The 23,800-nt window shown below is 40.0% G+C and overlaps 2 protein-coding genes across 2 annotated transcripts; both read left to right on the top strand.

The window, feature by feature from the left end:
* Positions 1 to 635: 635 nt before the first annotated feature.
* Positions 636 to 3,608, top strand: LOC307024059 (general transcription factor II-I repeat domain-containing protein 2-like). The gene is made up of 2 exons (XM_079657855.1): positions 636 to 1,886; positions 2,729 to 3,608. Exons 1-2 carry the CDS (start codon positions 765 to 767, stop codon positions 3,539 to 3,541), a joined length of 1,935 nt encoding a protein of 644 aa, XP_079513981.1. The 5' UTR covers positions 636 to 764; the 3' UTR covers positions 3,542 to 3,608.
* Positions 3,609 to 16,952: 13,344 nt separating this feature from the next.
* Positions 16,953 to 19,296, top strand: LOC307025513 (zinc finger MYM-type protein 1-like). Its single transcript, XM_079660241.1, has 2 exons — positions 16,953 to 17,080; positions 17,906 to 19,296. The coding sequence occupies exons 1-2, from the start codon at positions 16,996 to 16,998 to the stop codon at positions 19,189 to 19,191; spliced, it is 1,371 nt and encodes a 456-aa protein (XP_079516367.1). The 5' UTR covers positions 16,953 to 16,995; the 3' UTR covers positions 19,192 to 19,296.
* The last annotated feature ends 4,504 nt before the right edge of the window (positions 19,297 to 23,800 follow it).

Below are 23,800 nucleotides of genomic sequence, written 5' to 3'. Positions count from 1 at the left end.
AATGTTATGTTAGGTTATGTTCACTAATGGAAATTATGCAAATGTGAAATCCAAAACTGCATAGTGCACTTTTAAAATAATTACATTAGTATCTTTGTGAGGTTACTGTTTTATTGTTTACATTGACAAGATACAAAGAGATTATTTGTTAAAGCTGGATTTTCTATTTTCTAGTATTTCATATATTTTGTTATTTATTTTTGTCTAGTAAGACTTGAAAAGAGAGCTATTATTTTGTTACAGATTGATGTTTAAGTTATTCTTGTGCATTTGAGATTTGTCAGAGATAATTTTAGGTATAATAAAGCATGTTGATTGTTGAGTAACCTTGGTTTGGTGTGTCTTTGGTTATAGAGAGATATTATTGTGTTATATACAGTAAAATAATATAAATAATAATTGTATATCCATACAGAGGAGGCATACTTTAAAACAATAAGGCATCTTTGAGTAAACGTTGAGTATCATTAAGTATCTCGAGGCTGGGGGCAGCATGTCCTCTTTTTTGGAAATCAAAATATGGTCACCCTATTCTAATTGTCCGTTCGAAACATGGCTTAGTCAGTTGTTTAAAGCTAAAAAAAACTTTATTTATAACAGCAACAAAGAAATAACGAAACAGCACACCTTAAACCAGAGGTCTCAAAGTCAAGGCCCGCGGGCCACTTGTGGCCCGCCGGCCGACATTTTGTGGCCCCCGAGTGGACATCAGTATGTAATGTTAATGTGGCCCGCGTGTCTTTACCAAACGCGCTTTGGCCCACATGGGCTACCATAGCAGGCAGCCAGCCGGGTTGCTAGGAAACGCAGCAAGCAACGGAGTGACACCAAGTGGAAGCGTAGCGGTCCTCATTCATCACATCATGTCCCTCTCAAAACCCACTGGGAAAAGAAAGGTCGACGATGACCACAGACAATTTCATGAAAGGTGGGAGTTAGAATATTTATTTGTTGAGCACAGGGGAACCCCTACCTGCCTTGTATGTGCTGAAAAAGTTGCCGTTGTCAAAGAATACAACATCAGACGCCACTACTTAACGAGGCATGCCGAGGAGTATGCGAAATACCGGGGAGATGAGAGGGAGAAGCGAGTCACAGACCTAAAGAAATGTTTCACCTGGCAACAAACTCTCTTTAGGAAACCAACCGACGAGGCTGATAAAGCAGTAAAGGCCAGCTACACACTGAGCGAGATGATCGCTAGGGCAGGAAAGCCTTTTACAGAAGGCGAGTTTATTAAGGAGTGTATGTTGCAGGCTGCGAGTATTGTCTGCCCCGAAAAGAGAGCTCAGTTTGCCAGCATCAGCCTGTCACCTAACACAGTGGCAGAGCGTGTTACCGAGCTGTCAGGTAACATTTATGGCCAGCTACGTGACAAAGTCAAAGACTTCCGTGCTTACTCAGTGGCCCTGGATGAGAGCACAGTCACCACTGACACTGCCCAACTGGCCATATACGTCCGTGGTGTAGATGATAAGTTTCATGTAACGGAGGAATTACTCAGGGTTATCCCTATGTGTGGCCAAACCACTGCGCAGGAGATATTCCGCCAGCTGTGTGATGCCCTCTCGGATGCTGGTCTGTCATGGAAAAGGTTGGCTGGGATAACTACAGACGGAGCGCCTTCAATGACAGGGAGGAAGAATGGACTTGTTGCACTTGTGCAAAAAAAATTGGAAGAGGAGGGTGTGGAGGAGGCAATCGCTCTGCACTGCATCATCCACCAGCAGGCCCTAGCCTGCAAATGCCTAAAGTTTAAACACGTGATGTCTGTTGTGGTGAAGGTCATAAATCGACTCAGATCTAAGGGCTTAAAGCACCGTCAGTTCCGGGCTTTTCTGGAGGAGATCGAGTCAGCGTACGAAGATGTTCTGTACTTCACAGAGGTAAATATTCCTTGTTTACGTATACCTTCTCTCGGTCTGTTAATATTTCTTATATTCTCTGCCCCCCCTCTCCCCCCCTCTCTCTGTCCCCCCTCTGTCTGTCTCAGACTCACACACTCACACACACACACACACACACACACACACACACACACACACACACACACGCACACACTCACGCACACACACACACACGCGCACACAAGGGGGGGCACCACCAGATGCGCATTTCTCCTTGCCGCCCGGTCAGCAAGCGCCTCGGACCCTCAGCTGTGTGTCTGTGGCTATGTGTAGCCTGTGTCAATGTGTGTGTTAATCTCTCTTGCGCTCTGTGAAGATGAATAAACACATATCGCGCACCGCGAGAGGTGGCGCAGAGGTGCGCGCTCTGGCTCATCTGGCACAATCGGTTAACGGGGCCGAAAGGAAACTGGCTTCGCTCCGTGGCTATTTCACGTCCGACGTTGATGTTAAACACACGTTGTTATTGATATTGTAGCGTCCGACCCGACGTAACTACAACAACATAACACAAACTTATCTGACAGCTCTCACTTTTTCCTCTGCTCCTCACTCACACACACACACACACACACACACACACACACACACACACACACACACACACACACACACACACACACACACACACACACACACACACACACACACACACACACACACACACACACACACACACACACACACACACACACACACACACACTCTTCTCGTTAAGTGTTCTTTTTCTGTTAGGTTATTCTTTCTTTTTCTTTTCCTTCTCTTTCTTACCTGTTAGTGTATGAAGACAATTAATTTAATTTAATTTAATTTGATTTCAGGTACGCTGGCTCAGCAGAGGGAACATGCTAAAGCGGTTCTTTGAGTTAAGGAATGAAGTGAAAGCCTTCATGGAGCAGGATGGGATGGAGGTTCCTGAGCTAAGTGACCCAAAGTGGCTCATGGACTTCGCTTTTCTGGTCGATATCACACATGAGCTGAATGTGCTCAACAAGAAGCTACAGGGCCCAGGCCAGCTGGTCAGCGCTGCCTATGATAATGTGAAAGCGTTCTCCACAAAACTGGTCTTATGGAAAACCCAGGTCTCTCAGAAAAACCTCTGCCACTTCCCAGCATGCAAGGCACTTGCAGACAAAGGTACACCATTCAGTTGTGAGGAGTATGTTGAAGCCATTGTGAAGCTACAGGAGGAGTTTAATCACAGGTTTGCAGACTTTAAAACACACAAGTCCATCTTTCAGATTTTTGCCAACCCCTTTTCCTTTGATGTGGAAGATGCTCCCCCTGTGCTTCAAATGGAGCTCATTGACCTACAGTGCAGTTCTGATCTCAAAGCCAAGTTCAGGGATGTGAATGGGAATGAAGAGAAGCTTGGACAGTTTATGAGAGAATTGCCCGCCACCTTCCCTGAGCTGTCCAGGATGTTCAAGAGGACCATGTGCCTTTTTGGGAGCACATATCTATGTGAAAAGCTCTTCTCCACCATGAACTTCAACAAGTCCAAGCACAGGAGCAGACTTACAGATGCACATCTTCAAGCCATACTGAGAGTTTCAACCGCCTCTTCCCTCAAGCCAAATGTGGCTCAGCTGTGTGAGAGGAAGCGCTGTCAGGTCTCTGGCTGCAAAAAGTAGACAAGAGAGTCCTATGTTCTGAAGAACTGTTCATTGTTCACTTTAAAAAAGAGACTTGTTCTTACTTCCCTGGGTAAAAAAGGTAAAATTAAAATTAATCTTTTTTTCAGAGGAATTTATGTTTATAATTACTGTTCATGCACTTTGAGATTGTTGACAGTGCAATACAAATTTAATAATAATAATAAATGTCTGTTGAGGAACTGTTATGTAATAATAAATACTGTGAAGGTTGGAACAGTTGTTTTCTAAATGGTTAAATTAAAAAAATATATATATATTTTTTTTTCAGAGGAATTTATTTATGTTCTGTTTATGCACTTTGAGAATGTTGTTGAACTGTTGATGAACTGTTAATAAATATTGAGAAAATTGGAACCGTTTTTTTTTTTTTTTTAATACTAAACACCCTTTTTAAGAAATACTTGAGTACTTGTGGCCCAACCTCAGCCAGGCTCCCCCTCCAGTGGCCCCCAGGTAATTTGAGTTTGAGACCCCTGCCTTAAACAAACAAAATAAAAGACCAAAACAGGCCGTCCATCAGTCATTCAGAGTAAACATGTTCTGTTGCCTTCTCTGCAACAAACTCCCAAACATGTCCCATGCAGCTGTTGCCTTTACTGCAACATTCTTCCAAGTGATCCCTTCCAGGGCCAAACCCCGTCCCTTTTGACCCCATAGCCCCTCCCACAGGCTTACCGTCAACAGGTGACACAATTAGCTCAAAACCACACCGTCAACATACACATCCGACCCAAACATAAACAGGTTAACCACCTCTTAACATAATAATTCCCCATAATTAACAAACGCAAAAATAAATAAGAAATTGAATGGTTCATTGCAGGAATTTAAAACACGGAAGTGATGCGCCTCCGTCTTTTCTTCGAAATGTTTGGTGTGTGTGTGTGCGTGTGTCGGCTGTCAGTGGCGGAGTCAGTCACTCATGTGATCCGCTCCGTCACAATAGGAATGCACATTTACTTAGTTAATATGATGCTAACATCGCCTACTAGTTAGCACAGGTGGGAATTATGTGGAAAACAATTAGGATTTGCCGTTTTAAAAGCAGCTCAACAATTAAACTTAACATGATTAAAGTGTATACAAGCCTGTATTAGACAAAACACATCACCAGTGAAGTTAGAATACATAATGAGGGAATATGTTGTAGAGGTACGGTGTTCAGCCCTTAGCTAGCAAAAGTATGCTAGCTGACCATTTTAATGATTGCTACATGCTACCAAAAGCTTACAATGCATATGAATGTAGCCTACATTTACAACAAGCAAATGATGCTAATATTGGCTACCAGTTAGCGACATTTGAAAACGTGTGAAAAGGATTAAGTAAGAATAATTTTGAAGTGTAAAAGTATCCCCATAATTACATTGAGCATGAGCAAAGGAGAGGTAAGCCTATAGGCTAGTCCAAATCACCAGTGCAGCTAGCATGTAGTCCTAATGTATTCATCCCAATGTAGTGCAAGCTACAATGCTGGGTGGGGTTTGCACAAGTATTATAGCTGACCATGATAATGATAACTACATGCTACCAATAGCTTACAATGCATAGGAATGTACAGTTACTTAGTTAATATGATGCTAACATCGCCTACCAGTTAGCACAGGTGGGAATTATGTGGAAAACAATTAGGATTTGCCGTTTTAAAAGCAGCTCAACAATTAAACTTAACATGATTAAAGTGTAGACAACCCTGTATTGGACAAACCACATCACCAGTGAAGCTAAAATACATAATGAGGGAATATGTTGTGGAGGTATGGTGTTCATCCCTTAGCTAGCAAAAGTATGCTAGCTGACCATGATAGCTACATGCTACGAATTGCTTAAAATGCATATGAATGTACATTTACAATAAGCTAATGAAGCTAATATTGGCTACCAGTTAGCAATATTTGAAAATGTGTGAAAAGTATTAAGTAACACTAATTTTAAAGTGTAAAAGTATCCCCATAATTACACTGAACATGAGCAAAGAAGAGGTAGGCCTATAGGCTAGTCCAAATCACCAGTGCAGCTAGCATGTAGTCCTAATGTATTCATGCTCATTTAGCACAAGCTACAATGCTGGGTGGGGTTTGCACAAGTATTATAGCTGAACATGATAATGATAGATTAACAAATTACATCTGTGTGCCATATATAACTTCTAATTTTGCATATACTTTATATACTTATTACATTGCTGTTAACAGTTTATTTATTTGCAATACTCTCTAGATGTAATCTATAATTATGATTATATTACTTAATCTAATTTGTGTTTGTTTATATTAAAGGTGGGGTAGGTAAATTTAAGAAACCGGCTAGAGATACACTTTTTGTTATATTCCATGGAATGCTCTTAACATCTATGGGATTAGTTTTGTATCATAAAGATAAAGCTACACTTTCTCAGAATAAAGAAAAACTGAGTTTAAAAGAAAAAAAAACGAAGTCAAGCAAAATAAAATAAATTTCAAAAATAAAACTATAAGTTGTAAACAAATCATTTGTGTAATCATGTAAACTATAAATCTTTTTTCTTTGTTTGAACATAGGTTTTTGTTTGCAGTTCATGTTTCTTCTTTCTCAATTATCAGACTTTTGCTCTCTGCAGCTCTTCTCGTTTACGCTTCCTCATTTTTTGTTTGAGATTTTGACAAACATCCCAAGTGGGCGGGACTTTCAGGGGTGCGTCCCCATTGGCTACACAGTTTTTGAGTGACAGCCCACTACACCACAGATCATACAGTGCAACTCATGCAGCAAACTCCGGAGTCCACTCGGCCACGTTAGTGTTGGTGCCTCCTGGGGAGTTTCATGAACATATCGGACTTCTCTTATGGATTGCTGAGCTTTAGACTTGTGATGTGTAGTTCATACTTTATTCCAACTTTAAATATTTTAATACCTGAACACACTGCTGCTGTTAAATAATTTCCCAATTTGGGATAGATAAAGTGTCACATCTATGTATTTTCAAGCTAAAGGTGAAAATGATATACATTTAGCATTACAAATTCAACATACTATTCCTAGCCTGAGGAAGATATGAATAATCAACAGATTTGAATGGAATCTCTAACATTTTCATGTAGAATAAAGACAAAATAATGATTATTTATTAAATTACATTTATTGCAATTTGAACCAGAAGATGAAGTCTCAAAGAATGTTTTAAATAAAAGGACATAAAGCAAAAAGGTGGATAATAATACAATCTATTAAATGTATATGTAAAGACATTTGGTCAAATGAAATGACACTAAGCCAGTGATAACAGTAACGCCAGCGTGGATGAAGCTGGTGCAGGTCTTTCTTCATGCCCCCCTCCCTGCTGTCCCCTCAGAGGAAGTGGGGAAACGGGATAAGACTCTGGACGCCACGCTGTCTCAGTGATCCACACTGTTAATATGAGAGAAAAATAAATGTTATAGGAAATGAAAAATATGAAGTTAACAAATAAAACACAGCTCAGGGGCAGTCATGGACGGTAGGTTTTCCTACAAAGTTAACTCAGCCTCCATTGATTTTCATATCAAATTAGCGTGTTAATACAATAAGCTATCATGGCTTATACTTGCATATCTAAACAGAATCATGAAAGCCTGTTGGTAGAGTCAGGCACACAAGTCAGTTTGAGTGTGTGCGTGTCTGAACGCTCACTCACTGCTAGCTATGTAGCTAACTGTTAGGCTACTTAGCTTGCATTGTTATGGATCTAAAGGTAGCAAAAGCTAACTTTCATAGCACAGCTTTACTTCTCACTTAACACAATAAAGAAACAGACCGTATAGCACAAACAACACAAATGATCAATACTTACATATATTTTCACTTGTAGTATTATAATAATTGAAATGCTGGTTATTCTGGGGGTCTTCTATCCACACTGGCAGCCAACAGCACCGCAGCTGCCTGCACTGTACAATCGCTGGAGGACTGGACTGTTTCAAAAAGTGAGTAGCCAATGGGGACGCACCCCTGAAAGTCCCGCCCACCTGGGAGGTTTGTGTCAGAATCTCAAACAAAAAATGAGGGAGCGCAAACGAGAAAGCTGCAGCGAGAGCAAAAGTCTGATCATTGAGAAAGAAGAAACAAGAACTGCAAACAAAAACCTATGTTTAAACAAAGAAAAAATACTTATAGTTTACATGATTACACAAATGATTTGTTTGCAACTTATAGTTTTATTTTTGAAATTAGTTTTATTTTTCTTGACTTCGTTTTTTTCTTCTTTTAAACTAATAGCTTTGCTTTATTCTGAGAAAGTGTTACTTTATCTTTATGATACAAAACTAATCCCATATAACATCCCAATAGCAATGAATATCTAAAGTGCTTTGACAAAAAATCCATAACAAAATGTCATCTGTGGAAGCCGTAGTACTGTAAAAAGCACGACCAATCATTTTAGCCGGCCCGGCTAAAATAACTGGATGGCCTACCTGCCTGTCAGCCTTCCATCTGTGCACAAACTTATTTCGTGCCCTCATTGGTCATGTGCACGTTCGTGTGTGTTGGAGGAGGGGCTCCGTCTTAATGATGAGAGCGGATGGATATATTCTTACCTCTACTTTGTGATTAGAGGAAAATACGAAATTGAATTAAAATAGTAATTGTTAAACACATTGTTTATTTCATTTACTGAGGTTTAACCATTATTTACAACATGTATACATGGAGTGGAATAATAGGATATCTTTAGGGGGTCACATGGTGCTGGACCTGGAGGTGCTGACCTGGGGTCAGTGGGACATCATCTGGGCTGGTTTAGGGGAAGAAGGAGAATATAAACTGTTATAATCACAGCTATTAAGATTAGAAAACTAATATTGTTGAGACTCAATCTATACAACATGCTGTTGTTCATTTAAAAAAACATATAGTTTTATTAGTACAGAAAATGTAAGACTTATTTTAAATATGAAATAATATGATTAAATGACATCAGCTATATATAATGTACTTGTTAACTTGCTAATGTAACATTACTGGGGGCTAAAGGAACAGCTTGATCGTATTTACCTGGCCATGGTCCACTTTATTTCATCGCCGACGGTGATCTCCGAAAAATGGTTAAAGTAAAAAACTAAAAGTAAAGTTTCTGGATCATTTCCCGCTGAGTTAGCTTGTAAGCTCATTTGCTATCAGGCTGCTGGAGCAGCGCAACAGTAGTGCTCCGTAGGCTAGACCTTCTCATTTCTATGTGGGCTGCATCCTTCGTGGACCGCGTAGGCTGCGTCCTCCGAAGGATGCAGCCCCTGAATTGAGACACGGCCTAGCCTAAACCTTTTGGTCAGTGGTGTATCATTCTATCAATACTTTTGGGGACTTTTCACACACACCTTTCCCAAACCTAATCGGGGACGTCCATCCAAGTCAAACCTATGGTCACTGATGTATCATTCTATCAATACTTTTGGGGACTTTTCACACACACCTTTCCCAAACCTAATCGGGGACGTCCATCCAAGTCAAACCTTTGGTCACTGGTGTATCATTCCATCAATACTTTTGGGGACATTTTACATACACCTTACCCAAACCTAATGGGGGACGTCCATCCCAGTCAAACCTTTGGTCACTGGTGTATCATTCTATCAATACTTTTGGGGACATTTCACACACACCTTACCCAAACCTAATCGGGGACGTCCAACCAAGTCAAACCTTTGGTCACTGGTGTATCATTCCATCAATACTTTTGGGGACTTTTCACACACACCTTACCCAAACCTAATCGGGGACGTCCAACCAAGTCAAACCTTTGGTCACTGGTGTATCATTCCATCAATACTTTTAGGGACTTTTCACACACACCTTACTCAAAGCTAATTGGGGACGTTCACCCAACTGAAGCCTTTCTTCACTAGTACATCAATACCTTTAGGGTTGAATAACAGACTATTTGGGGGAACTCCCCACCACAGTAAATCGTCTTACCAATGAGGCTCAGTCGTTTGCATTGAAGGGTACGACTCGAAACCAAAGGAGTTAGTGAAAACCATAAATTATTCCTCCTTTTTTCCGTCGCCCAATGAGCATGCCGTCCGATATGAGTACCGTCTCAGGTAAATAAGGGCAAGTATTGGATATTTGGTCTGCTTTACATTGCTTTCTTTCCATAATTTCATAAGCAAAGTAGATCTTCTGGCATAATAGTAGATTCTGCACTATTGCTTTTAGAATACTTCTGATATTAATGTTCAGTGTTTGGCTGCTCTCACCTTAAATTAACATTTGTAGACATATTATCATATTTTCATTTAATTTAGTTTCTGATTAAAAGGAGAGTATCTGTGGGTATAGCCAACACACCAGATTATGTAACTGCCTAAGGGTATATAGTTTGCCAAATCGTTTTTCATACAAAGATCAACTGCACCTCACCTGAATGCAAACCTTGAATGAGCAAAATACACGATCACAAAAAGAGAAGTTTAATGTGGTGCTGTAGTGCTGTTGCAATACTGTAAATATGGAGAAACAAATCAAATACAGATGCTTCCGTGCACAAGGCCTCACTTAAATGTGAGGTACTTTACAGTCACATGATCTCAACCCAAGGTAGGATTTGCATGTATAGTAGCTGACCATGATAATGATAGCTACATGCTACCAATAGCTTGCAATGCATATTAATGTACATTGACTTGGTTAATGATGCCAACATCACCTTTATCTAGCACAGGAGGGAGTTAAGTGGAAAAAATAAGAATTAGTCGTTTTAAAAGCAGCTCAACAATTAAACTAAACATTATTAAAGTGTAGGGAGAGTGGGGTAAGTAGTGCCAAGCAAGGGGATTACAGTAATGCCTCCAAATAAAATATGTACATATAGTTTAGGATGTTGTGCATCCCTGGGAACAATCACTTCGGATCTTAAATAAACTGTTTGAGAAATATAGCTTTAGAAAAAAAAGTGGTTTTGTGGCACAACTTAACCCCGGTGCGGGGTAAGTTGTGCCATTAGAGACAATACACTGGGGTAAATTGTGCCATTGATAATTGAAGTAAAACAGATCATTTTAATCTAACAAACAATAATGCTATATAAAAGCAAGACAAATTCAATACAAAATTATTTATTTAATGTTTATTTAAAGTTGTAACAACATCAAAGGCCACTTTTCTATAACAAGGCCTATGAACACCTAACATCCTACTTGTCCAATGCTGCAGGGAAATATGAACTTCTGTTCCCTTCTGGCTGTACCACCAAGTTTTGTGGTGTGGCCAATTTGCTTAAACAAGGCCTAGCGCCACATGAACACATACTCAGAACAAAATTAAAATTCCAAAATGAGCACCTAATCATCTGCAAATCATCTGCATCTGAATCTCTTCACAGATTCGGCCTACTACTGAACATCCCACTTGTCAATGCTGCGGGGGAATGTGGACTTATACTCCCTTCTGGCTGTACCACCAAGTTTTTGTGGTGTGGGTAGTTTCTTGAGCACATCACCTCTAGGGATGACTCCTTCATCATTCTCTCTAAATGTGAAGATGGGGTTTCCATCAACAGACCTCTTACAACTTTGCTTCAGAAGCTTTGCACTGATCTCGTAACCTTCAACATTCTCCACCAATCCAACATAGTTATAGGATTTGGATTTTTTACCTGCAAACTTCACAATGACAAAGTCACCATCAGACATATCCTTGTCACCATCATCATCATCATCACTGGACATCTGAACTCTCATAATGAGTGGCATCGCTAAGTGGAATCGGAAAGTCACTCTCTTCTGAGCTACTGGAGAGCACTTTCTTTTCGGACTTGGTTGGTTTTGACCCTTTCAGAGCCCCCTTCTTATTTCCACTCCTTTTCTTCTTTTCAGCCCATTCCTTTTATCTGCTGTGTGTCTTCTCCAGGCCATCTTCTGCCTCATCATTGGTGGTGGAGCTTTCTTCTGAGCTACTGTACACAGCTGTTTTTTTCTTGGTTTTGGTTTGCAGCTTTCAGAGCCCTTTTCTTCTCTCTTTCATTCTTTTTCTTTTCCTGTTCAGCCTTTTTATCTTCTTTTTCTTTGTGAGCCTTCTCCAACTCCATCTTCTCAGGTGTGTCAGTCATGATTCTTGTTTTCACTTTCTTTCTTACAATTTTTTTTTTCTTTATGTGGCTTTTGGCAAGGGAAGAAGACGTATGGTCTTCCCCTGTTGCACCTCTTTCACTGCTCTTTCCAACTCCTCAAGAGGAGTTGAAAACCTGTCTGTCTTCCTTTTGTATTTGCGTGGCATGATGGATTTTGGTCTAAAATTAAGAATGTCACATAGTTTTAGTGATCAAATGTAAGAATACAATGTACAATAACAATAAAATACAATAAAGTAATATATAGTAAATAATCATAAGTTTGGGTAAGTTGTGCCACTGGCACAACTTAACCCAGGCCCTTTGGCACAAATCACCCCAAGCCCACCATTTTGAAAAAAATGCATCCCCCAGCTGCTTTGAGCTAGCATCATGCTAACTGTATAGACTCATGGTGTGGCTTACTAAAGCACTAAAACATGTGTGAACTGTTTTCAAAGTTCTCTAAATTGTTCAAGCACAGCAATCAAAAAACCTTGATCATAGAAATTTTACTTTGGAGGGCAAAAAAATGTTTTTTGAACTTAAATGTGCTTACCTCTCAAGCCATGTGTCTCTCTTCTTTGCAGGATGATTGAAATGGATGCCTCTTCAAAAATATGTGGTCACATGACCAACTTCTTCTATGGTTTTCTAGATAACAGGGGTGGCACTACTTGCCCCTTGGCACAAATTACCCCACTCTCCCTATACAAGCCTGTATTGGTCAAACCACATCACCAGTGCATTTATTATTTAAGCACGCTGTAGTGCAAGCTACATTAGCAGCCATCATTATGGCTTTATTATCAGGCTTAATGTGGGCTATCTATAGGGCGCTGGACACACAGAAAATATGAAAAAGATCACTTTAGGGGACCCCGCAATCCCCCACACTACCACTAGGGGTGATGTAGAGTTATACACAGATTGAGTGGGGGGGGGGGGGGGGGGGGTGGAGTGGTGAGCACACACACACACAGAATCTGAAAAAAGTCACTTTTAGGACAGTTGATATTTTAAGGCCAAGATTCACTTTGGAGTATTTTGAATACATTCACAATGAAATCTAATTGGGGACGGTGGTTTTGGTCCCCAAAGGGAAAGGCGTCCCCAAATGACTGGTGTGTGAGCTGATGAAAGTCCCCAATTTGAGCATAAGTAAACCCACACACACACACACACACACACACACACACACACACACACACACACACACACACACACACACACACACACACACACACACACACACACACACACACACACACACACACACACACACACACACACACACACACACACACACACAATGGTTTTAATTCTAGAATCTCATTTCAGATCTGATTAATTACTCTCTCACGCTTGACGAAGGAAATCAGCAGCAAAGCTGAAGAGATTAACACACACACACACAGATGGTAAATGAATAATTCATCCAGCTCGCATGTATTTGTTTTTGTTTTAAATTGAAAATGTAACACAACAGCAACACAATTATATCAGCAAAACTATGGGAAAAAAACTGTGTGTGTGTGGGTTTACTTATGCTCAAATTGGGGACTTTCATCAGCTCACACACCAGTCATTTGGGAACGCCTTTCCCTTTGGGGACCAAAACCACCGTCCCCAATTAGATTTAATTGTGAATGTATTCAAAATGCTCCAAAATGTATTTTGGCCTTAAAATATCAACTGTCCCTAAAAGTGACTTTTTTCAGATTATCCGTGTGTGTGTGTGTGTGTGTGCTCACCACTCCACCCCCCCACTCAATCTGTGTATAACATCGCCCCTAGGGTAGTGTGGGGGATTGCCGGGTCCCCAAAAGAGATGTTTTGGATAATTTCTGTGTGTCCAGGGCCCAATACAGATGTAGCACTCTAGAAAGGACTCCAGCCAACAGATTCCTGCCAAAGACCCAATGGATCCCAGTGGCTTAGAATGTTAAGCCCTCCCACTATTTTCTAAGAGCGCGTTGCCAGATTTTCAATTTCAGTATTTAACCATGAGATGGCGCTTCATTCACAAATACAGAAAGAAAAGTTTCATGGACTTTCAGTACTTCAGTTGTGTTTTGAAGAGCATTTGAACACATATGTGTTATGGTTTTCACAGGCTACTACAGTATAACGAAAAAACATCAATATTTTAGATCAAATAAAGTATATCTAATCTTGTAATTCAATAATATATAGTCTTTATATATTAAATAATCATAATAATAATGTAAATGTTTACACTTCTTTATTTGTTATGCTCATACTTTTACCTTTACAATAGTTTGCTTTAATATGCAGTATATATTTTTTGATATTGTTGTTGGTGTTTGCTTCCTCCTGCTCCCTTTCGGACACATACTGTATGATTTACTATTATTATTATTATTAATATGAAGATATTATTAAGATGAGATGTGTATTGATTGATTTAGAGTTCTCTGCTGTCCCACGGTAATTCAGAAGGCTCACATTCCGACCATTATTTAAAACAATAGGCGCTTTCGGCAACACGAAATGTACTATATTAGAATATTATAAAGTAATAAAAAACACAAGATTTACTATATTAGAATAGTGTAAAGTAAATTTAAATGGATTCACTCCATTTTAGCATTGTAGCTGGTTCACTTTCCACATGATTTCATCATTTAAAATATCACATCAGCTGGACATTCATTGAACAATCTCATCTCTGAACATCCATATCATTTAACATCATTGAAACAAACTCATAATAATAATCATAATAATATCACAATCACAGCTGAGACAGACATCAGTCCACTCAGTAAGAAATCCTTGTACTTCCCAAGCCAACCATCAAAGAAATCCCTGAGGGTTTTTTCCCCTATCCCACTGTTGTCTGCTAACTCCATGATATATTGTTTGGGATGAAAGTACAACATAATGTTCCAAACATTTTGCATACACCCCCTTTTTCTGCCAGCAACATATCTAGGACCATTCTGTTCTGCAAAGACATCTGGCTGGTCTTGTCCAGTTGTTCATGTAGTCCCCTAATCGCGTCTATGGAGTGGTTTATAAACCTCTGCTGATTGTAGTAGATATAGTTAAGCCAGTCGGCATTCTTATTTACAGTGGGCCAAAGGAAAATGGATTCCAACCCTACAAAGATCTGGGGCCGTATTCACAAAGCATTTTATCTTACCGCTAGGAGTGCTCCTAACTCGCGCTAAAACATTTTACGTAGGAGTTTTTTCTTAAAAGTTATTCACAAAGCCGCTGAGACCTACTCATACTAAGGATAAATCACTAAGAGTGAACTAAGAGTGACGCGCCGTTGCTATGGATTACGTCAATTCTCGTGCATGAGTTTAGAAGCGGTCAGTACGGTGATTGGTTGTTCAGAGCAGGCGGTCTCGCTGAAACTCATCCGCAACATCCCACAAACAAGCCCACTAAATCACCGAAAAACAAGGAAATAGCCTAGGCTAGAAATGTATTCCTATAAAATAGTTTTGGACAGTGCAGTTAGCAGAATACACGCATGATGACAAATTTGTGCAGACCACGATAATGACGTTGTATATGCACGTTAAAGAGAGAGAGCAAACAATAAAAATACGTAAATTGCATTAAATCAAGGAGGCAATTAAAAGCACCCTGCAAACTATTATCCAATGAGCATATTTCCAGCACTTAAATGCTTTCAATAACAGCCCATACCGCCGTTTAAGTCCCCCTATCATGATGAATGAAAACAATCTGCGTGTTGATGGAATGTACTTTCTTTCTATTGACGAACACGTCCTCATCTTCTGATGGTTCAATTATTTTTATGTGCGTCCCGTCAATAGCACCGACCGCACCGGGCATACCTGCAATTGCCATGAAGTTGGCTTTGATCCTGTGAAGTTGTTGATTGTCCAAAGGAAACCGGATAAACTGTTGGATGTTATGTGGTCTCGAGAGCGCGTTGATGGTTTGGTTTATGGCACGGCTGACTGATGGTTGCGATATTCCTAAATCGTCGGCATTGCAAAGTTGCATTTTCCCTGTTGCTAAATATCGTAGTGTTGCCAAACATTTTATTTCCGGACTAATCGGGTTATTCCTGTTAGTCGGGGATGTTATTGCATCCCGCACTAATTCCACAACAAGTTTGATACCCTCACGATTTAGCCTATATCTCTTGATCAATTCACAGTCTTCCATTGTCTCCAAAACATTTCGTCTCGCAGCCATTTTCAGATTCTTTGTGAATAGGTCTTACTGAGTTAGGAGTCCTCTCGAGGACTTTTAAGCTCTCCTAAACTTAGGTGCTACTTTTAGGCCTAAAATACTTTGTGAATTGCTCTTAGTGAATACAATTAGGAGTCCTAAATTTAAGACTGACACGCCCATTATGTTTAGGAGTTTCTCCTAAATTCGCCAGTTAGGAGCTACTTTTAGCCCTGAGATCCTTTGTGAACACGGCCCCTGGTTTCTAGCTTTAAACTCGTCTGGAACTCCCCTGGGCACCCCAGTAGTTATATTCATCCCGCTTCCATTACATTAGTATGCATAAAAAGTGACAGGTCACACCTCCCCCATTATGCAAATGAGCTAAGTCCCGCCTCCCCTTTGATCGAGGTGTGAGATCTCAAGTAGGTGTGATATCCCAAGTAGGTGTGAGATCCGTCGATAGGAGGGGGGTGATGTGTATTCACAGGTGTGAAAAGCCCCCACTGTTGCGCCTTATGGTGTATAATAAAAAATGTTTCAATCACATTAGTATGCATAAAAAGTGACAGATGGGCCCGCCCCCAAGTGTGTGTGTGTGTTTGTGTGTGTGTGGGTGTGGGGACCTTCACTGATGTCCTCCCAAGGAGGTGTGTGTGTGTGTGTGTGTGTGTGTGTGTGTGTGTGTGTGTGTGTGTGTGTGTGTGTGTGTGTGTGTGGGGACCTTCAGTCGGCCAGAGGCTGTAAAAGTCCTGGAAAAAGCAGGCAGGCACCTCGTTTGAGTGATGACTGTGCAGGCCCGCCGCTCCGCATACGCAGAGCACGCAGAGCGCGTAGGGCCTCAAGTACCTGGCGGGGGCCCCCAAAATTAAGGTTAAAAAAATGTCATGATAGTTATTATATTATTACATTAAATAAATTATATAAATTAGTTATGAACAGGCCCACCGTTTTTTTTCTTAATTGTGTGCCTTTTATTACTCAATTTGGGCAAATTAGATGTGTTACCTTATCTATACACCCCCCCCTTCCTGAAATGGTACAGTCTTCATCGGAGATATGTGTTGTGGTGTGATGCGCCAGCGCCATCACGGGTGGTGGACACAGGTGGTGGAGCACCCTCCTGTCTGACGTTTTCCAAGTTAGACCTGATAATTGCTGGATTTTAACAGTGAAGAGAAGAAGAATGGCAAGTAAAAGGCCATATGAATCTGGCGCTGAGAAGAGAAAGAAAAAAAAACAGAGAGATGACGCTCGTTCATCCCTTGCTGGTAAGTTCGTGTTTTTGGTCAAATTGTTTTGCTAACCTGACTTTCAGTGATATTGCTGCTAGCTAACGTCAGCAACCTAATCTAGCGATCATGCTATACATATACATGTATGTATGTGTGTATATATATAATACTACTCTGAGTATTATATATATATATATATACATATATGTGTAGGCCTATATAATACTCAGAGGTGGGCTGAGTAGCTAACAATTTTACTCAAGTAAGAGTATATAATCATAAATAATAAATAAAAAAAAGTGTGCTACCTCAACGCACAATGGTTCATATTCCAAGTCTGTCAAGCAAAATCGCTAAGCTAAGAATAATTAAATATATATATATTGCAAAAAACGGACATATTCATGTTTGTTTATTTCACCTCTCCTTTTTCAAATATGTGTTCTTAAGTGCTGTCATGTACCACCTGGCATTCCTCTATCATACATTTGATAGTGTGTGACTTGCAGAAGCATTTTAGCTTGTAGAACAGTGCCATATTCATAAAAAATGCTATTGATTTGTGCTATGGTAGCCCATCTCGACAACGTAGCATAACTCAACAGATAGGCTATAAATAGAATCCCGCCCATAATTTGAGAATTTACATACACAGGCTACTAGATAGCTATGAAATAATGAAGTGGTTCACTGATTAACAGCAGACTTAAGATGGTGCATATGATGATGTTTTGAGTGACTTTTTATTCTAATATGAGTAGTGTGACATGATATTTTTGTAATCAGAAAACCCTAATGTTTTGGTATTTTTATTTAGCTTTTGCTAATCACATTTTTTTTGTATTTCAAAAATATTCACAGGGTCAATGCTAAAATATGTTCAAGGACCAACGCGTAGCCAGGAGGAAGATTCAGATGATGAGCAACCATCCACAAGCAGTGCAAGCAGCCAACAACCCCAGCACCCTGAACAACTTCAGCAACTGTCCAACGTGTCTGAAAGCTCCAGCTCAGTACCATCCACAAGTTCAGGTACACAACACACAACTGTCACCTCAGAAGGTGTTCTATCCACACCCATCACCCATCTTCAAGCAGATGACGAAGAGATGAATGTGGCATCTCCAACAGACCCCGCCCTTTGGCCCAAAAATATTTCAGACACAGACAGGGTAGAGATAATAAGAAGAGGACCATTCAAAGTTCCAGCAGATTTCTCTTTTCCAAAGGGCCCAGATGGAAGGGCATTTCACACAAACCTCCAATTTAAATCCCTTCCCAATAGAGAAAAAATGAAAAGAAGCTGGCTTGTCTACTCCCCAAAGACCAATGCTGTGTTCTGTTTTGCATGCAAGCTGTTTGGGTCAAAAACCATAAAGCTGACACAAACAGGCTATGGCGACTGGTCTAACATCAACATTCGCTTGAGGGGCCATGAAGGTAGCCCAGACCATACCAAGTGCATGTTAAAATGGAAGGAACTGGATATGCGTCTGAGGAAGAATTTAGCCATAGACCAGCAGGAGCTGGCCTTAATGGAGGCAGAGAAGAAAAGATGGCAAGATGTCATGAAACGGCTGTTTTCAATAACTCTGTCTCTAGCCACCAGAAATTTGGCTTTTAGGGGCTCTTCTCAAACTCTTTATGAAAAAGACAGTGGGAATTTTTTGAAAGAGGTGGAGCTGCTGGCTGAATTTGATTCAGTTACAGAAAGACATGTGGCCAAAATTAAAGATGAGGCTTCCAGAACGCACTATCTTGGACAACAGACTCAAAACGAAATAATAGAGATTGTCTCCTCCCAAACAGTTCGAACCATTGTGAAAAAAATCCAGGAAGTCAAATATTATGCCATCATCCTTGACTGCACCCCGGACATCAGCCACAAGGAACAGATGTCCCTGGTGGTCCGCATTGTTGAATTGGTACCCAAGCCAGACATCAAGGAGTACTTCCTTGGGTTTTTGAATGTGGTCGAAACGACAGGTCTCAATCTGTCAAATGTTGTTCTGGAAAAGTTGAGGGAACTTGGCATTTCCTTCGATGATTGCAGAGGACAGTCCTACGATAATGGAGCCAATATGAAGGGAAAGAGGCAAGGAGTGCAGGCCAGACTGCTACAACTGAATTCAATATATTTATACTGATGGTTCTGCTGTTGTAGCTGTAACTTATTTTTGTATTTGACATTTTGTTTATATGTTTATATTTCATGTCAATTTTAAAATAAAAGGCGAATGTTTGAGTGGGAACTTAGTAGATTTTGTGTGTGTTTGGCGGGGGGGGGGGGGGCCTCCCTGACTATTTATGCTTAGGGCCCCCAAAAGCTTAGCAGCGGCCCTGTGACTGTGTGTGTATTAGAGAGCATGAGGAGACACATATATACCGCCCATGTTTGACTGTTTATCTGTGCACTTTCAACTGTATACAATACAACACAAAAATGCCCAGTGCTGCTAAGAAATAAGTTCAGAAAGCTCTGAAAGCTCTAACAAAAGTAACTCTCCAGGTATTTCAGACAGAGTATGCGGATTCGGTCTGATCAGAACAAAGAAAGCACCTTTTGCCTTCCTAGTCAAGAGTGTTGATTAAGTTAGTCTGCACACACTCCCTTACTGTCACACTTTCCTCTTACTATGGCCAGTGTCTGTAAAGGTGGGGGAGACTGTCTCCCCCCTTCCTACCATCTCTCTCTGTTTCTGATGATGTGTAAAATATACAAAATAACGTTTTATATACTTACTCTCTTGTTAAAAGGCGATGAAGTTTGCAGCATAAGCCAGCCATCAGTGTTCTAGTTTTTAAGGCTTTGCATACCTCAAAGTGTGTCTAAAAGTATCTTGGCAAGAGAAAAAAAAAGCCAAAATTCGCCTAGGCCATTAAAAAGAAACCGAATTGCTGCTAAGAAATAAGTTCAGAAAGCTATGACTCCAGTGGAACACTGTTATAGTCAAAAGTAACTCTCAATGTATTCAGACAGAGTATGCAGATTGGGGCTGATCAGAACAAAGAAAGCACCTTTTGCCTTCCTAGTCAAAAGTGTTGATTAAGTTAGTCTGCACACACTCCCTTACTGTCACCCTTACCTCTTCCTATGGCTGTCAGGCCCTTCGGTGTGTGTGTGTGTGTGTGTGTGTGTGTGTGTGTGTGTGTGTGTGTGTGTGTGTGTGTGTGTGTGTGTGAGCCTGGCCCTGCCCCCTCCTCCCCCCTTCCTGCCATCTTATCACTAGACAGAGGGGGGAGGGGTTCTCTCTAAAACACCGTGTCTGTAAAGGTGGGGGAGACTGTCTCCCCCCTTCATGCCATCTCTCTCTGTTTCTGATGATGTGTAAAATATACAAAATAACGTTTTATATACTTACTCTCTTGTTAAAAGGTGATGAAGTTTGCAGCGTAAGCCAGCCATCAGTGTTCTAGTTTTAAGGTTTTGCATACCTCAAAGTGTGTCTAAAAGTATCTCGGCAAGAGAAAAAAGCCAAAATCCGCCTAGGCCATTAAAAAGAAACCGAATTCCACGTTTTACAAATGAACAGACACAAATGCAGACTTGACTACTTGGCAGTTGATTAAAGCAGATTTGTCCTTTTTCATCTCTCAAAGGTTTGGGTCCTGTTCAACACTGGGTACAGAAATATATTCAATATACAGTCATTTGTACGTAAAGATTTTTTAAGTTGTAAGCACTTAGAAATATACATTTGATCGCATTTAAAGTGGCTGTAGACAACTTATCATAATGAAGTAGTTGAATGCACAAATTTGTAATGGATGTAAAATAAAGAAGACATTAGCATTTAAATTGGCTCCCTATAAGACTTGCTTTCTCTATGAAATGATGTCTGGCTCTGAGTAGTGTTCTCCCTTTCACAATAAAAAGCCCAAACACAATACTTTCTGAATCACTGCAGGAAGTAATGTGCTAAAATGCAAATAGCTTACTGTAGCTCCCAATTAGTTGAACAATTGGAAAAATCGTTGCTCACTGTAACGGACTGAAGTCTCCAAATGACAATGACCCTTTTCCAGAGATGCAATGTTTTCCTGACCTCAGTTGTGAGGGTTTTTTGTTAAAGTTGGACAATGTTACTGATTTTAAGTTTAGCACCATGTCCAACAAAACATTTTATTATTTGGTGACAAAGGTGCTGAATCAGAGCAGGCTCCAGGAGCGAGTGGACACCCGGTGGAGAGCCCATCTGGGCCTGACTGAGGCTCAGAGGCCTGAGTGGAGAGCGCTCTACAAGCCTCCGCTGACTAAGAGGGGTGGGGACCTCCAGCGGAGGATTCCCCACGCTGCAGTAGCTGTACATGCGTTTGTTTCAGTTATCAACCCTACAGTGTCTGACGCCTGTCCTTTCTGTGTAGGGAAACCATTTTTCATTGTTTTACGGAATGTGGTCGACTCCTTTGTCTTTTTCAGTTAGTCACTCAGATGTTGATTTTGTTTAATGTGGTTTTTTCTAAGACAATATTCAATTTGTAATGGATGTAAAATAAAGAAGACATTAGCATTTAAATTGGCTCCCTATAAGACTTGCTTTCTCTATGAAATTATGTCTGGCTCTGAGTAGTGTTCTCCCTTTCACAATAAAAAGCCCAAACACAATACTTTCTGAATCACTGCAGGAAGTAATGTGCTAAAATGCAAATACAAATAGCTTACAGTAGCTCCCAATTAGTTGAACAATTGGAAAACCACAAGGACTATGAAAACACATACTGGCAAAGGATTGTGGATGCAAATTATGCAAAGAGGAAGAAAAAACATTCTATCTAAAGCTAAATAACACAATCTGCATATTGAAAGTATGAGTACAACAAAAACATTATGCATGTTGATGCAAACGACGATGTTCAGTAAACGATCAATCGAAATCGAAGGATCCAATGTATTTTTAAATGGAGCAGAAATAGAACTAGTCTCCCAGTTCAAGTATCTTGAACAGGGAGTGTCATATTGGACTCACACTTGACTTTTTAAGAAATATATCCAGAAAGTATCCAATACAATTAAATTCAACTTACAACATTTTAAACAAATTAAACATTTTTCTTAACTGTCAATGCTGCAAAGCCATACCTCCACTGTATGATTCTATCCCACATTGAATACATGTTTACAAACTGGTCGTTTGCTTGTGCCACACACATGAAACCCATAGAACAGCTGTTCGAGAGAGCTATCCAGGTGTTTGACAGAAAGCCACAGTCATACCACCACTGTACCATCCTTGAAAATCACAATTTCTCACAAGTGTATTGAAACGTGCGTATTATACCCCCACAGAAACACAGAAACACAGAAACACGGAAACACAAAAAAAACACTGAAACACTGAAACAACACAGAAACACTGAAAAACACAGAAACACTGAAAACCGAGACACAGAACCACAGAGACACAGAAACACAGAAACACAAAAACACAGAAACACAAAAACACAAAAACACTGAAACACCGACACTGAAACACCGACACACCGAAACACAGAATCACAGAAACACAAATTTGATTCTGTATTTTAAAAAGTCAAATAGTATCAGCCTCCCATCGACTTTTTAAAATACTGATGTGTTTATTCAAAAACCATACTAGCTCACAAGCCTGTTTTTTGTGTTTTCAGTGTTTTCAGTGTTTTCGGTGTTTCTGTGTGTCGGTTTTTCAGTGTTTTTCTGTTTTTCTGTTTCTGTGTTTCAGTGTTTTCTGTGTTTCTGTGTTTTTCAGTGTTTATGTGTTGTTTCAGTGTTCCAGTGTTTTTCTGTGTTTTTGTGTTTCTGTGTCTCTGTGGTTCTGTGTCTCGGTGTTTCAGTGTTTCTGTGTTTTTCAGTGTTTCTGTGTTGTTTCAGTGTTTTTTCTGTGTTTTTGTTTTTCTGTGTTTCTGTGGGGGTATAATACGCACGTTTCAATACACTTGTATCATACATCTTCCCTGTTACCCTCCCATTGTTATAATGAAGACAACAGTGCATGTGAAGGACTGTAATACACATGTATCAGACACGCTCCCCTTGCTATAATGAAGACAACAGTTTTTAAACTGTAAAAACTTTTCTTTTTTATTTCCTATTTACATTTTTATTTTTTCACACACAAATTCAATAGTTATACTTTTTGTAACATCCCCAGGACCGTCTCCAGCTTAGAATTACCCAGATTACTGGAAATATCATGATGGACTTTTTTTCACTTCAGTCAAAAATATTCATGTGTATGCTGTTTTTGTCACCAAGATGCATTAAATCTACAAACAGAGCATACAATGAGAGCACATGATACACTTTTGGTGTTTGTTTCATTTATTCGGTAATGTTACAGAATGTTTCGGAAAATGAAGATTCCAGAACGACTTTAAATGTTTCGTTCACAATACTATTACTATACATGAAAGCAAAAATACAACACATTTTCATTTGTTTTGGTTGTTTAATTGAAAACACAACATTCACCCCATTTTCAGAAAAACATATTACATTTTACCAAGTTAATGTCGTAGTGCATACAAGGTAATAGACTTAACGATTTGCACTGCTGCTTCTCTCCGCCTTTCATTTACAGTGATCGGTTTATCGTTCAATTCACATTGCCCAAGTAGATGTTTAGGGGTCTCTTGGAAGTAAACAAATGCATTTTTTATATCAGATAAATGCATTAACATCACTTGCACATTCTCTATCCTTTCACCCGCAACGATTATAATCTGCTTTGCTTGTTCTTCGGTTTCACCATTATTAGCTCTGAATGTAATCCTTGCTGG

The sequence above is a fragment of the Notothenia rossii genome (assembly GCF_949606895.1).
Source record: "Notothenia rossii genome assembly, chromosome: 11".
NCBI lineage: Eukaryota > Metazoa > Chordata > Actinopteri > Perciformes > Nototheniidae > Notothenia > Notothenia rossii.
This window is presented reverse-complemented; position numbering and strand designations above follow the sequence as displayed.

Coding starts and splice junctions, on each gene's coding strand:
- LOC307024059 (XM_079657855.1), top strand. CDS start 765: ATGGGCTACCATAGCAGGCAGCCAGCCGGGTTGCTAGGAAACGCAGCA. Junction 1,887..2,728: donor ATGTTCTGTACTTCACAGAG/GTAAATATTCCT, acceptor ATTTGATTTCAG/GTACGCTGGCTCAGCAGAGG.
- LOC307025513 (XM_079660241.1), top strand. CDS start 16,996: ATGGCAAGTAAAAGGCCATATGAATCTGGCGCTGAGAAGAGAAAGAAA. Junction 17,081..17,905: donor CGCTCGTTCATCCCTTGCTG/GTAAGTTCGTGT, acceptor AAATATTCACAG/GGTCAATGCTAAAATATGTT.